At 43.1% G+C, this 14,029-nt stretch overlaps 1 protein-coding gene across 1 annotated transcript in view; it reads right to left on the bottom strand.

Moving 5' to 3' along the window:
* The window catches only part of MYO1H (myosin IH), a 50,592-nt gene extending 39,041 nt beyond the window's left edge, over positions 1–11,551 (bottom strand). The window contains exons 1-6 of the mRNA XM_014787042.2: positions 11,396–11,551; positions 8,677–8,792; positions 6,873–7,071; positions 5,881–5,961; positions 2,940–3,119; positions 351–449 (exon numbers count right to left, since the gene is read on the bottom strand). Coding sequence (XP_014642528.2) covers positions 351–449; positions 2,940–3,119; positions 5,881–5,961; positions 6,873–7,071; positions 8,677–8,792; positions 11,396–11,521 — 801 coding nt within the window. The 5' untranslated portion in view covers positions 11,522–11,551. The remainder of the gene's footprint in view (positions 1–350; positions 450–2,939; positions 3,120–5,880; positions 5,962–6,872; positions 7,072–8,676; positions 8,793–11,395) is intronic.
* Between the last annotated feature and the right edge of the window lie 2,478 nt (positions 11,552–14,029).

The following is a 14,029-nucleotide window of genomic DNA, read 5'->3' as shown; positions in this document are numbered from 1 at the left end:
TATGAGATTCTATGAGATCTAAATATTTGAGATTAGACTTGAGGGAAAAAGGAACATGATCCCCTCCTCGCATACAACACTGGGAAAACTTAGGGCTGCCAGATAAAACGCAGAATGCCCAGTTAACACCTGAATTTCAAATAAGCAATGACTACTTTTTTAGCATAAGTTTGTCCTATGCAATGTTGGGATGTACTTATACTAAAAAATTGGGGATGGTTTATCTGAAATTAAAATGTAACTAGGCCTCCTGTATTTTTATTTGCTGAATCAGGCAACCCTACTGTGCAATCACCGAGAGACCAGAATCTTTCTAGATTCCCAGCCCCGGTTTGAGATGGGGCCCACACCTCGAGGTCATCTTCAGTAAAATCGATGACAGAAAAGGCATTGGAAACAGTTTTCCAGTCATTCTTGTCGTTAATAGACGACTCTTCGGCACAATGACCCTGTGGACACAAAATTGGGTCACTTAATGGCATTTCTACAAGGATAGTCAGGTGTGTGAATACCTATTCCTAAATCAAAATTTTCTCTACAAGCATGTAAGAGCTAGTTCTATAATGCTCTGAATTGTGAAAGAACAGGTTTTATTCTAATTGTCTGTCACATGGAAATTTGTCAACTCCTGCATTTTCCAAATTGATTTGGAATTTTATCTCTGTTCTGCGAAAACTTTCCAAGTTATATCTTCGTGGTATATCTCTTCGTATCTGTTTTTAAAAATAGTTTTTCTTGCCATTTTTGCTAAATAAATTGAAGACGTTTATCTCAATAAACACGTGCTGAAACGTGCAGGGAAATAACGTTTAAATGCAGAAAACAGTCTTGACGCACTTAGCAAAGCCCAAGCAGAAACTTCGCTGCAGGACCAGACGGAAGGAGACCCTCCTCGCTCAAGGAAATAAAAGCTCGGCATTTAGAGAAACACAGATTATACGGAAATGATCACCAGCAGTGGTGTGTCGAGACTTTTCCCACTAACTCTAGAAGTTGTCTTCTATTATTTTTTTTAGAGATAGGGCAGACTTTGTTTTTGTTTGTTTGTTTTGCTGGGAAAGATCCGCCCTGAAGATGTTGCCCATCTTCCTTTCTTTTTTTTCTTTTTTCCCTCCCCAAAGCCCCAAACATAGTTGTATACTCTAGTTGTAAGTCCTTCTGCTTCTTCTACGTGAGCCGCCACCACAGCAAGGCTACTGACGGACAAGTGGTGTGGTTCTGCACCCGGGGACCAAACCCGGGCCGCTGAAGCAGAGTATGCCGAACCTGAACCACTAGGCCATCAGGGCTGGCTCTAGAAGTTGTCTTTTAAACAGGTAACAGACCACCAATGTCACAATTTAAAGGGAAAACATTCCAGATGAGGGTTATTATTTTGCTTTTGTAGTACAGGGTATTCCTACTTTCCTGGTTACCTGAAGATTTGTTATCTTAAAAGAGTTCGTCGTTGCATGGGGAAACCAAAGGTTTCACACCATGCAAATATTCACCCGTGAACTGGCCAGTGTTAAATCTGCAGCCTCCCAAATATCCCTCCCTTCGAAACCAGAGCATCTGCTCTGCCTCCCAAGGGCAAGGCCTGCGCAAGTCAGTCCTTCAAGGACACCTAGAGGTTTGGAAGCAGTGCTGATAAAGACACAAAGTTTGCCAAAGTTACTGGAGATCATGAAATCGATCAAAATAATGCTGGTGAATTGCTTGAACCATTTCCAAAGCTGCTACGGCATGAGGATCTGGCCAAATTCATCTGGCCAGAAAAAATTTACAATGATCAAGACATGATACACTCCAAAAGAAAATGATTTGGTTATCAAAGGGTTAGATGAAGCCCTTGGGAAAATGGATGAAACCCTCAACTATTTTTACACATTGATCCTCTCTGATCAGGCTATGAAAAGCCAAATATAATGCTACCATACAGCTTTGTTGGAAAAATTAGGTCCTCAAAAAAGAAAAAAAAGTCAAACTTGATTTATTCTTTGTTCTAAGAATTAGTACAAAGCTTACTAAATATAAAAGGAGATTCTTTTATCTTCATTATTTAGTTTTATTTTTCAAGGTAAATTTCAGCCAAATCTTCTTTTCCTCCATAATTTACCATGAAATATTGGTTCTTGTTTTACAAGATTCACTTTTTAAGACCTTGTTCTCTTTCTCAAATGATGTCCCTGCTCGCACTCTGCCAAGTGACCTCTGTTAAAAGGCAGGCCCAGTGAGAAGAGAAAAACCCAAAAATCTTGGGGAAAAAGGTGCTGGTGACGTCAAATACTGATAGATGATACAGTCTGGGCATTCTAGAACCCTAGCGCTGGGAAGTTAAACTAGGAAAGTCCATTTTATAACACTAGATCCCAGGATTGCTTATGAGAATGGTCTGGACCATTTCTGTAAGGGTGTATGTTCGTTTTGCAGCTAACAATCCTCAGAACGGAAGGCAGGGAGGTGGACAAAGTGTTTTCCGAACTAGTTGTGAAAGCAGAATGAAGCGGCATAGTGGCAGGCACAGACGGACAGTGAGTTTATCACACCTACACCAGCACTGCTCACCTCGGCTGTGCATTAGAATCACCAGGGGAGTAACTGAATTACCTCTAATCACAGGAAGCGTTTAAAACAACCCTGATGCTCAGGTCCCACTCACACCAATTAAATCCGAATCTCTGGAGGGTAGAGCCCAGGCATTTGTGTTTAAAAAGCTCCTTGGGTGATTCTAATTTTAGCCAGGGCTGACAACCACTCACCTAGAGATTGGTTGCTTTACCAAGATAATACACCTGCCAGGCATAAAAGGAGGGGTTATGATAAGTGTTAAGAAACAGCTAGTAGGATAGTTCTAGAATGGTAATGAGCAAGTTCTTGAAGATCCATAGAGGGGCCCCCACAAACACCCCTGACCCCCCTCCAAAGAGCCACCAAGGCCAGGTGCTGGTCCTTCCCACCTGTGAGAGGTATTTATACAGCTGAGGGTCTCGTTCAAGACCCAGGTAAGCGAGGAGCTCCTCTTCACCCCCCTCTAGCAGCTGGTAGAAGATGTGGAAATTCCTCTCGCCCTGGTTCTGATAGACGACTCTCGACTTTTCTATCAGATAACTGATGATATGCCCGCCTACAGGAATGCCCTTCAAAACAGAACCAAAAATGAGGCAATGACAATAAGCAAGCCACTCTCCTACTGGCATCTTCTGAGGAACAGAAATTCCGAATTTGCACAAAGTCTGATCTATCAGTCTTCTATGATTAGTGTTTTCTGGGCTCTGTTTAAAAAGATTTTTGCCTACCCCAAGGTCAGGAAGATGTTTTCTATGTTTTTGTCTAGAAGCATGATTGTTTTACCATTCACATTTAGGATTATGATCAATCACTATTTAATTTTTGTATGTGGAATGAGGTAGAAGGTCAAAAGTCTTTTTTATCCATATGGATTGCCAGTGGACCAGCACCATTCACTGGAAAGACAATCCTGTCCCTACTGAACCACAGTGATGCTTTTGTCATAAGTCAGGTGATGTACATGGGGTCTTTCTGGACTCCATTTTAGTCCATCAGCCTGTTTATATATCTTTGTGCTAATATCACACTGTCTTAATTATTATTATTATTATTTGTTTTGTGTGTGAGGAAGATCAGCCTTGAGCTAACATCTGATGCCAATCTTCCTCTTTTTGCCGAGGAAGACCGGCCCTGGGCTAACCTCTGTGCCCAACTTCCTCTACTTTATATGGGACGCCGCCACAGCATGGCTCAACAAGCGGCATGTTGGTGCGCACCTGGGATCTGAACCTGAGAACCCTCAGGCGAAGCGGAGTGCGTGCACTTAACTGCTACGCCACGGGCCTGCCCCTTAATTATTATTTTTAATAATATATCCAAAAAAGGATTTGTATTCCATAACATATATAGAACACTTGCAAATCAATAAGGAAAAACAGGCCAATTAAAAATGGGCAAAAGACTTTAACAGAAAAGAGGATTTTTTTTTAATTAAAAAAAATTTTTTTTTTGGTGAGGAAGATTGGTCCTGAGCTAATATCTGTTGCCAATCTTCCTCCTTTTGCTGAGGAAGATTGGCTCTGAGTTAACATCTGTGCCCATCTTCCTCTATTTTGTACGTGGGATGCTGCCACAGCTTGGCTTGATGAGTGGTGTGTTCATCCGCGCCCAGGATTTGAACATGCGAACCCCAGGCTGCCGAAGTGGAACATGTGAATTTAACCACTACGCCACCGGGCTGGCCCCAAAAGAGGATTTTTAAGTGGCCAGTTAGCAAAACTTCATTAATATTCAGGGAGATACAAACAAATCACAATGAGAAACCACTATACTCTACCGGAATGCCTAAAACTAAAAGGGTTGACAATACCAAATGTTGGCAAGGGTGTGTGAGCAACTGGAACTGTTATTAATTATCATAATATTGCTGGTAAGAACCCAGCAATGCCACTTCTGGGTACATACCCAACACAAATGAGTGCTTACATTGACTAAAAGACTCATGTTAGGATGTTCAGAGCACTATTTGCAACAGCCGCAAAGTGGAAACAACCCAAATGTCCATCAACAGGAGAACAGACAAATGGTGATAAAAGTTGTACAATAAAAAAATGAACAACTGTTACATGCAGTGACTTGGATGAATCTCATAGACATGTTTATGGAAAGAAGCCAGATACAAAATAGAACATACTGTATAATTCTATTTATACGAATTTCAAGAATCAGCAAAATGAATCTGTGATTCTGGAGGTCAGAACAGTGGCAACCTTTGGGAAGGGGGTTATTATCAGAGAAGAGTGGAAGAATCTTCTAGATGCTACAAATTTTTATATCTTGATCTGAGTGGCGGTTACACAAGTAGAGACATAGGTAAAAATTCACTGAATTGAACTCAGGATTTGTGTCATTTTCAGTATGTATGTTGAATTTCAATTAAAAGTCTTTTTTTTTGTTTTTGTGAGGAAGATTAGTCCTGAGCTAACAACTGTTGCCAATCCTCCTCTTTTTGCTGAGGAAGATTGGCCCTGGGCTAACATCCATGCCCATCTTCCTGTACTTTATACGTGGGACGCTGCCACAGCATGGCTTGACAAGCAGTGCGTAGGTCCACGCCCAGGATCTGAACCTGTGAACCCTAGGCTGCTGAAGTGGAGCACGTGAACTTAGCCACTATGCCACTGGGTTGGCCCCTAAAAAGCCTTAAAATATATATAGTTATTAAATGTTTTTCAACGTCTGTGCACACTCTACAGAAGTTCGTGTACCAGCCCCCGGGAAACCCTGAGCCAGGGTTTATCAGAAATAGCATCTCATTGACACACAGTACATGTTCCTAAGACCTGTCCATGTCATGTGTAGCTGTCATTCATTTGCTCTCGCTGCCATACAACACCCCATTGTGTGAGCATCCCGTAATTTAACTAGCCATTCTCCTGTCGATGGACAGTCAGTCCTCTCTGGATGGTGGGTATTCCCAATCCTTCTACCACCCTGAACAGTTTTGTTGTAGGCACGCCTGCACATCTGTAGGAACAGTGCTGAGAGTGGAGTGGCTCCTTAGATTACATGGTTTCAACTTCACAGCATACTGTTTTCCAAATGCGCTGCACCAATGTACACCCCACCAGCAACGTGTAAGAGTTTTTAATGATCCACATCTTTGCCAACACCTGGTATTATCAGACTTAATTTTTGCCCATCTAGAAGGTATAAAGTGGTATCTCATTGTGGTCTTTATTTGCATTTCCTAAAACTAGCACTAATCCTGGATTTTTCAACTGTTTGAGCCAATAACTGCCCTTCCTCCGTTAAGGTGCCTTGGGTTGGGTTCCTGTTGTTGGCAAGTTAAGGGGTCCCCATGAACCAGTAATAGGAACTTCAGTGTACCTTAAAGTCAAACTGTATGTCCATGTATTTTCCAAATCTGCTGGAGTTGTCATTCCGGAGTGTTTTGGCATTTCCAAAAGCCTTGGAATACAAAGCAGAGGAGAAGGGGAGAGACTGAACCAAACCGTCATTCACTGTCGTTTAAGCTTACCATACTCATGACCCCAAACAACATGCTTATTATGAAAATGGAGGAGGGAGGGGGGAGCCAGGGATGAAAGCCATACTTTATCTTCCAAGAAGGATTCACTAACTACAGAGGATTTGATGTCAAATACTGGGATTGGACCCAGAGAAAAGAAGGGGAAAATATCTTCTCCCTAGAATCCAGTGTAGAAATAGATAAGAAATGGCCCAAGGAGAGGAGTATAGGACCGTAGCCCCTTGCTGTTCTAGAAGGCCCAGTTGACAGGCCCCATCACCAGACCCCCTCTTATATCAAAGAGGTAAATTTTCAGCCCAAAGTTCTACCGGGAAAATTCCTGCAGCCGTAAACATCTTTTACACAATGGGCAACAAAAAACACAGGAGAAAATAACTTATTCAAAATCATCCAGCAAGTCAGTGAATTGCAATAGGAGAAATAATAATCAAAATGATTTTAATTAAATAAGAAAAATATTAATAAACAATAGAGCATTATTTCAGTGCTTACTAATTCTGTTATGTGCTTTTTATGCCTTCATCTCATTTAATCCTCAAAACCTCCTCCTAGGTAGGTACTATAAGCAGACCCATTGCACAGATGGGAACCAAGCTCTGGGATATGCAGTAATTTGCTGAAGCTTGCTGGTACATGGGGCTGCCCTGGAATTAACATCCATGCCCACTGGACTTCAAGGTCATGCCCTTAACTACAACACTACCCATGAGACCCCTCTTCTTAACTCCCAGTGACCTGCCCATTTTGATTGACCTGCCCAAGCAGAGGAGTCCTCTTCCTTAGCGACCTCCCTGGAACATCCCTCTATAGGTCCTCAAAGAGCGCTTACCTCCAGCACTGGATTGGAGAGCAGCAGTCTGTCACGGGCTATCTGTAGTGACTCGGTCATTGGGCAGGTCATTGCAAAATACTGGAGAATCTTCTTGGAGGCCTCAGTTTTCCCTGCCCCGCTCTCTCCAGAAATGAGGATAAGATGGTTGTTTAGCTCAGAGCACATCATGCGGTAAGCGTTGTCAGCAATGGCGTAGCTGGAGAAGGAGTGGGACAGAGATGGAAGGAGTGGGAAGTGGCTATAATGATACTTCTCTTGGCTCTGACACCTACTAGATCAGAAGGATGAAGTATGCTGCCTCCAGGAAGCCACATCCAGACTGTGGTACAAGGACACTGGGCTCAGTCAGATGGCAAACTCCCAGCACGAGCCACTGACTGATCGCACATAAAGTGTAGTAGATACCAAAACTCAAACAGTAGAAGAGACAAAGTGAAGAATTTGAGCAGTAATGGAAATAACTTAACAAATTTACTCTTAAAAATCCATCAACACTTCTTATAAGAATAAGCCAGATACTAAATTATATCCCCAAGAGACATTCTATTAACTGTAGATGGAAATAACATCTTGTCTAAATATTAAATAATTTGATTGATAGAATAAGATCTCACGTTTTCTCTTTCCCTCACAAACTGGAGAATTAAGAGTGTAGAGACAGGAAACCAAAATGATTTTAAAACCTCTGTGATATCTTTAGGACAAGAGGTAAAACTATTATAAGGGCTTTATCACCAAGATCAGAAAACAAATCATGAAGGTCTCCCAAGAGTATAATCTTCATACATGGCTGAGTTTGAAAGCTGGTTATTTCAGAAATCGCTGGTGGTGGTGGTACAGAAAGGTTTATAAATGCCTTGGGGAGTGAAGAGATGAGTCACCAAGAAAAATGGAGGGAGAACCTAAATACCGGCCCAGGAGTCAACCAGGGAGAAGAACCGAGAAATTCAGCGAAGCCCAAGTCACGTATAGATCAGACAGGAAATTGCTTGTCTTATGGATCTGCAGCCCTGGTAAGTTTCTACCAGTGGGCATTCTTTTCAGTTTCCATGATACTGGGCACTAGTAGATGGCATGATAGTAAGCCACTTCCCAGAGAAGACACTTCTCCAGCCACACTTAGATTTCTCAGCAATTACAAAAGATTCCACCTCTCATCTTATTTAAGCTGAGATTCGACAATGATCTGCTGATGTTTTCTACTGCATTGAAAGATTTATTTCACAAGAAGGCAGCAGTTTAAGTGAGGTACAGAACATAATGAGCATGCATCAAGGATCAGGATGGATGGATAGGTGGGTGGGTGGATGGATGGATGGATGGATGGATGGATGGGTGGATAGGTGGGTGGGTGGATGGGTGGGTAGATGGATGGGTGAATGGCTAGATGGATGGATGAATGGGTGGGTGGGTGGGGGGATGGATGGGTGAATGGGTGGGTGGATGGATGAATGGGTGGGTGGATGGATGGATGGATGGGTGGGTGGGTGGAGGGATGATGGATGATGGGTGGATGGGTGGATAGATAGGTGTACAGATGGGTGGATGGATGGATGATGGGTGGATGCATGGATGGGTGGGTGGATGGATGCATGGATGGGTGGGTGGGTAGATGGAGGTATGATGGATGATGGGTGGATGGGTGGATGGATAAGTGTACGGATGGATGGATGGATGGATGGATGATGGGTGGATGGATGGGTGGATTGGATGGAGGGAGTGAGGGAGGGAAAAAAGAAAAAGAGAGGAAGGAAAGAAATAGAAAAATACTCCTGTTGATGACCTAATGGATGCTACTTACATATGTGGTGGCAGTTCAAAGAAATTGACCCCTTGATAAAGTTCCATCTGGCTCACAGTGTAGATTCCAAGCTCCTGATATGGATTCACAGACACAAGGAGGGTCCCAATATATGTCTAGAGGAATGGACCAAAGCACTAATGAGGAATTCCAGAGTGCAAATGGCTACAGCAAAAGACCGTCACATACTATGATCCCCATGGGTTCCTTCAGTGCTGGGGATATAACATGATAAATAAGACAGGTGGGGTCTCTGCTGTCATGGAGCTTACATGGTGGGTGGGCAGACAAACAAGGGATCAAGATGCTTCAATCAGAGCATTAAGAAAGGTGTAAATAGGGTAAATGACAGAGCAAATGACTAAGGAAGGGCACCTTAGCTCGTGGGCTTAGGAAAGGCTTCTTTTTTTTTTTTTTTTTAAGATTTTATTTATTTATCTTTTTCCCCCCAAAGCCCCAGTAGATAGTTGTATGTCCTAGCTGCGCATCCTTCTAGTTGATGTATGTGGGACGCGGCCCCAGCATGGCCAGAGAAGCGGTGCGTCGGTGCGCGCCTGGGATCCGAACCCGGGCCGCCAGCAGCAGAGCACACGCACTTAACTGCTAAGCCACGGGGCCGGCCCAGGAAAGGCTTCTTTAAGGAGGTGACATCTGAGCTGAGACTTGAAGGATGAGGAGCCAGTCACGCAAAAAGTCGGCAGGAAGGGCATTTCAGGCTGAAGGGACAAGGGTAGCAGGCTGGCTGCACTGGAGGCCAGTGGGGTGGGGAGGGGAATGGAAAATGGTAAAAGATGATGTTGGAGAGGAAGCGAGTTCAGGTCACACGGGGTGTGAGGGATTGGGGGTTTATTCCAAATGCAGTGGGTGGCAGAGACACTTTCCCTACTGAAATGAAACACCTGCCCTGTACGGTTACATGAAATGGCTTTAAAGGAGGAACACCAGGATCTGATTCCTGTTTCACAAAGTCTCTCATAAAGGCGATTGAGTGAGAGCAGGGCGAGCATGCACACCAGCCGTCTCAGACGGGGCAAACGCTCCCACTGCTGGCATTTACCTCCCTAGATTTCAACACTGGATTCTCTTAATATTCAAGTTTTTGAAGTACTTATATTTGCAATATAACCACCAATGTAAAACTTCTTGGAATACAATTATGAATAAACAAAGCTCTAAGCTCTTACATAAGAAAAATAAATATTTGGGCTCCTTTGAAAATACATCTGGAATTTTCAGATTCTGAGTCTGTTTTGCTTTTTATTTCAGGCTCTCAAATACTGGAGGTACTCAAGCCTATGTTAAATTAGGCTAAAATCATTCCAACGAATGTTTCCAACTCTAGGACAAAATCAAACAGAGAACCCGAACAGAGAAGAGTATTTTGACTAAAGTTTTGCATTGCTTCAACCAGTAGAAATCTTCCAGGGTACAATGTAGTTTCTGAAACTTGTCTGTTCAAACTGGAAATGGGTTATTCATGATGATTCTGTCATCCCATTTATACTTCTCTATACCATGCTGTTTCTCTTTTGCTTATACATAAAATCTATTTCTAATAAAATCTCAATAAAATTAAATTTAATAACACCCCACTACACACAGAGAGACACTGTGGAGTTTACCTTAGAGGAATTTACATGAAAATTGATTAATCAAATCAGGGTGGGGTGTTAAATGGAGAACTTAATAAAAACTGACTACCACTAGAAGCAACCAGACCAACCCGAGAAGAGTTCCGGTAAATTGTTGCAGTCTTGACCCTTGAAGATCCATGGGATGTGGTGGGTATCTCTTATTTTTGCCTGCCTGGCATCTCTAGTCCCCCTTCTTCCAACAGATGCGTTTGAGGAGCCTGCTTCTCCTGCCCTCAGTCCTTGTCATATAGTCAGGGGGGCACTGGGCTCACCCCGCACCTCCAGGGGTAGGCTTGGGTAAATAGCCTGGCCAATCAGAATATTCCTCTTTCCTACCTAAGAGGGTTGGTTCCGAGATAGGCACATGGCCCAAGATGGGCCAATCAGAGCCAACCAACGTCTACATCTCCGGGAAGACTTGTTTTCTTCTCAGTAGCAACTCTAAGCTGATAACATGTCAACATGATTCTGCTGGCAACCGCCTAGCCACCTTGCAGAGAGGCTGCTCCAGAAGGAAATTGACGCAAAAGAAAGCAGAAAGTTGGGAAAGAGTCATCAAGACATCGTCTGTGGGGCTGGCCCTGTGGCGTAGCGGTTAAGTGCGTGCACTCCACTGCTGGCAGCCCGGGTTCGGGTCCCAGGCGCGCACCGAGGCACCGCTTGTCAGGCCATGCTGTGGCGGCGTCCCACATAAAGTGCAGGAACATCAGCACGGATGTTAGCTCAGAGCCAGTCTTCCTCAGCAAAAAGAGGAGGATTGGCATGGATGTTAGCTCAGGGCTGATCTTCCTCACACACACACACGCAAAGACATCATCTGAGACCCTAGATCTATTCCTGGCTCCTAAAGTGATGTAGGTTGATAAATTCCCTTTCGGGGCTTAGGCCCCTTTAAGTTGGGTCTCTGTCACTGGCGGCCATAATCACCTTAACACAAAAGATCAAAGTGCATCTGATAGTGGTCCCTCCACCTCTCCCTTTAATGGCTGTCCTAATAGGGTGATGATGTTCAGGATCATCAAGGCTGTGAAGGCAGGGAGGGAACCACTATCACAGGAAAACAGCAGAGAAATGGGTTACGTTACATAGATGAGGTTCTTGCTGAAACGCTTGCGAAGATTGTCCAGAAAAGCAGATTCGCTGGTGTGGGCATCCAACAGCACAAAATCCTGCACGCCGACCTTGTCCCGGGCGGTCAGCGTGCCCTCCATGTGCAGGCGAATGTGCTTCCTCCTCACATCTTCCTCCTACGGGAAACAGAACAGCCCTCAGCAGCTCGTTGATTCTGTAATTCCTATTGCACGTCTAACATGGAAAGAGCAAGATGCTAAGCCCTGGAGAGAGTAGAGAGCCAAGATTAAATTATGCTGTTTTCAGTGAGTTTATGATCTGGTTAGGGACACAGGAGGATGATAATAAAAACATTAACAATAGTAACAGCAGCAGCTGACAGAGACTGAGCATTTACTGGGTTAGGCACCACTCTAAAGGCTCGATATGTATTATCTCCTTTAATCCTCACTCTGACCCTATGAAGTCAGTACTGTTACCATGCCCATTCTACAGATGAGGAAACTGAGGACAGAGAGGGTATAAAACATGCCCAAGACCTGCCAAAAGGCAAAGCCAGGATATGACCCTAGCTAGCCTGGCCCCAGAGCCTGCTTTCCTGACCATCATGTACTTGATAAATGTCAGTTGCCTGAACTCGCTATGTAATTCCCAGATGAGCAGTGAGGAGTTTGGTCAGGAAGGAAATTGCTTGTTACAGAACAGGATTTGAGGAAGAACAAACTTGGAGGGTCCCCTCCCCAAGCCTGGGCTTTAGACCTCATTGGAGAAGGTGTGGTTGCCGTTCACTGGATGGCAGAGAATCTCGCTGGGTTACCAGGGCCGGAGCTGGTCCATGGTCACCAGGCAGCAGAACAACCCTCCTGGGCACAAAGGGAGTCAGATCACTGCTGGGCGGGAGACTGTTTGTGTAGGGAGGGCCAAGGGAAACAGCACCTCAGGGCTCAGGCAAGGTGAGGCTGGAGGGTGAGCGGGGAGAGTGGGGGTGATGCTGTAGGTAGGAGGCCTGGAGTGTGTGATGTCCGTGTTGGGACGGCTGTGGCAAGGTGGTCACCAGGCCTGGCCAGGGCCGTGAGGTCACTGAGGGACATATGTTTTGGGCACACACTTAGTGCACGTCCCACCCACATACCCCTGTGCAGCTGACAGTGCAGCCAAAAAGCAAAACGTAGCAGACGGAGCCGGGAAGAGAAACCTCCTGCTATTGCCATGTCCCTCCAGCGCCCTCTACTGACAAAGATCAGCATCATGCTCACTTCAAAGAGAAACGCTTCAGGAGTCCAGTTAGTTACTGCAGAGCAGGCACTGAAGGGTGAATTTACATGAGACACAAGAAATTGACAACTGGCACATATGAATATGCAAAGGTCCTAGAACAGCCAAAACAACCCTGAAAAAGAAAAACAAAGCTAGAAGATTCACACTTCTTCACTTTAAGTAATCAAGACTGTAAGTTGATTTTTGATAAAGGTACCAAAATAGTTCAGTACAGAAAAGGAAAATCTTTTGAACCAATAGCGCAAGAATAAGTAGATACTATAAGAAAAAAATTTCATTTCAACTCCTACCTCATATAGATTTTATAAAATACATATTATAAAATAACATTTTAATATATTATTATAATAATATATAAAATATATATAAGTTTATATTTTTAAATTTATATATATATATATGAGATAAGAGTTGAAATGAAATTTTTTTCCTTATGGGTATCTAGTTGTTCCTGCACTATTGGTTGAAAAGATCTCCTTTTCTGCACTGAACTATATTTATATATTTATATTTTTTAATATATATTATATATATTTTATATATTTTATATATAAAATATTATATATATTTTATATATAAAATATATTATTTTATATGTAAAATATATTATTTTAATATATATAATATATTTTACATATAAAATATATTATATATATTTTATAATATATTTATATATTTATGTTTTACATATATGAAAAGTCATATTATATATAAACTTGAGATGGATCTTAGATCTAAATGTAAATACAAAAATCTATAAAACTACTAGGAGAAAACAGAGGCAAATAGCTTTGCATCCAGAGGAAGGCAAAGTTTTCTTAGGGCACAGGAAGAAATAACTATAAAAGAAAAAAAATAAGAAATTAGACTTCATCAAATATAAAAACTTCTCATCAGAAGAGACTGTTAAGAAAATGAACAGGCAAGCCACAGATTGGCAGAAAATATTCATGAAGCATATACCTGTGAAGGCTTTGTATCCAGAATAGAAGAGCCCTACTGCTCAATAGTAAAAAGGGAAACCCAATAAAAACTGGGCAAAAGACTTGAATGGACACCTCACAAAGGAAGATAGACCAATAGGCGTGTAGAAAAATGCTCAATATCGTCAGTCGTCAGGGAAATGCAAATTAAAACCACAATGAGAAACCACCAGAACAGTTTGAATGGAAAGGACCGGCAACATCAAATATTAGCGAGGATGTGGAGCAGATGGAACTCTCACACGTTGCTGATAGGAATGTAAGGCGACAGAATCACTTGGGGAGGGGCCCGCCCGGTGGTGCAAGCAGTTAAGTGCACGCGCTCCCGTGCGGCGGCCTGAGGTCCCCGGGTTGGGAACCCCGGGTGCGCGCCGACGCACCGCTTGG

The sequence above is a fragment of the Ceratotherium simum genome, chromosome 35, assembly GCF_057802395.1.
Source record: "Ceratotherium simum simum isolate JZ-2026a chromosome 35, ASM5780239v1, whole genome shotgun sequence".
NCBI classification, from domain to species: Eukaryota; Metazoa; Chordata; class Mammalia; order Perissodactyla; family Rhinocerotidae; genus Ceratotherium; species Ceratotherium simum.
The sequence above is the reverse complement of the archived record's forward strand: the minus strand, read 5'-3'. Positions and strand labels throughout refer to the sequence as shown.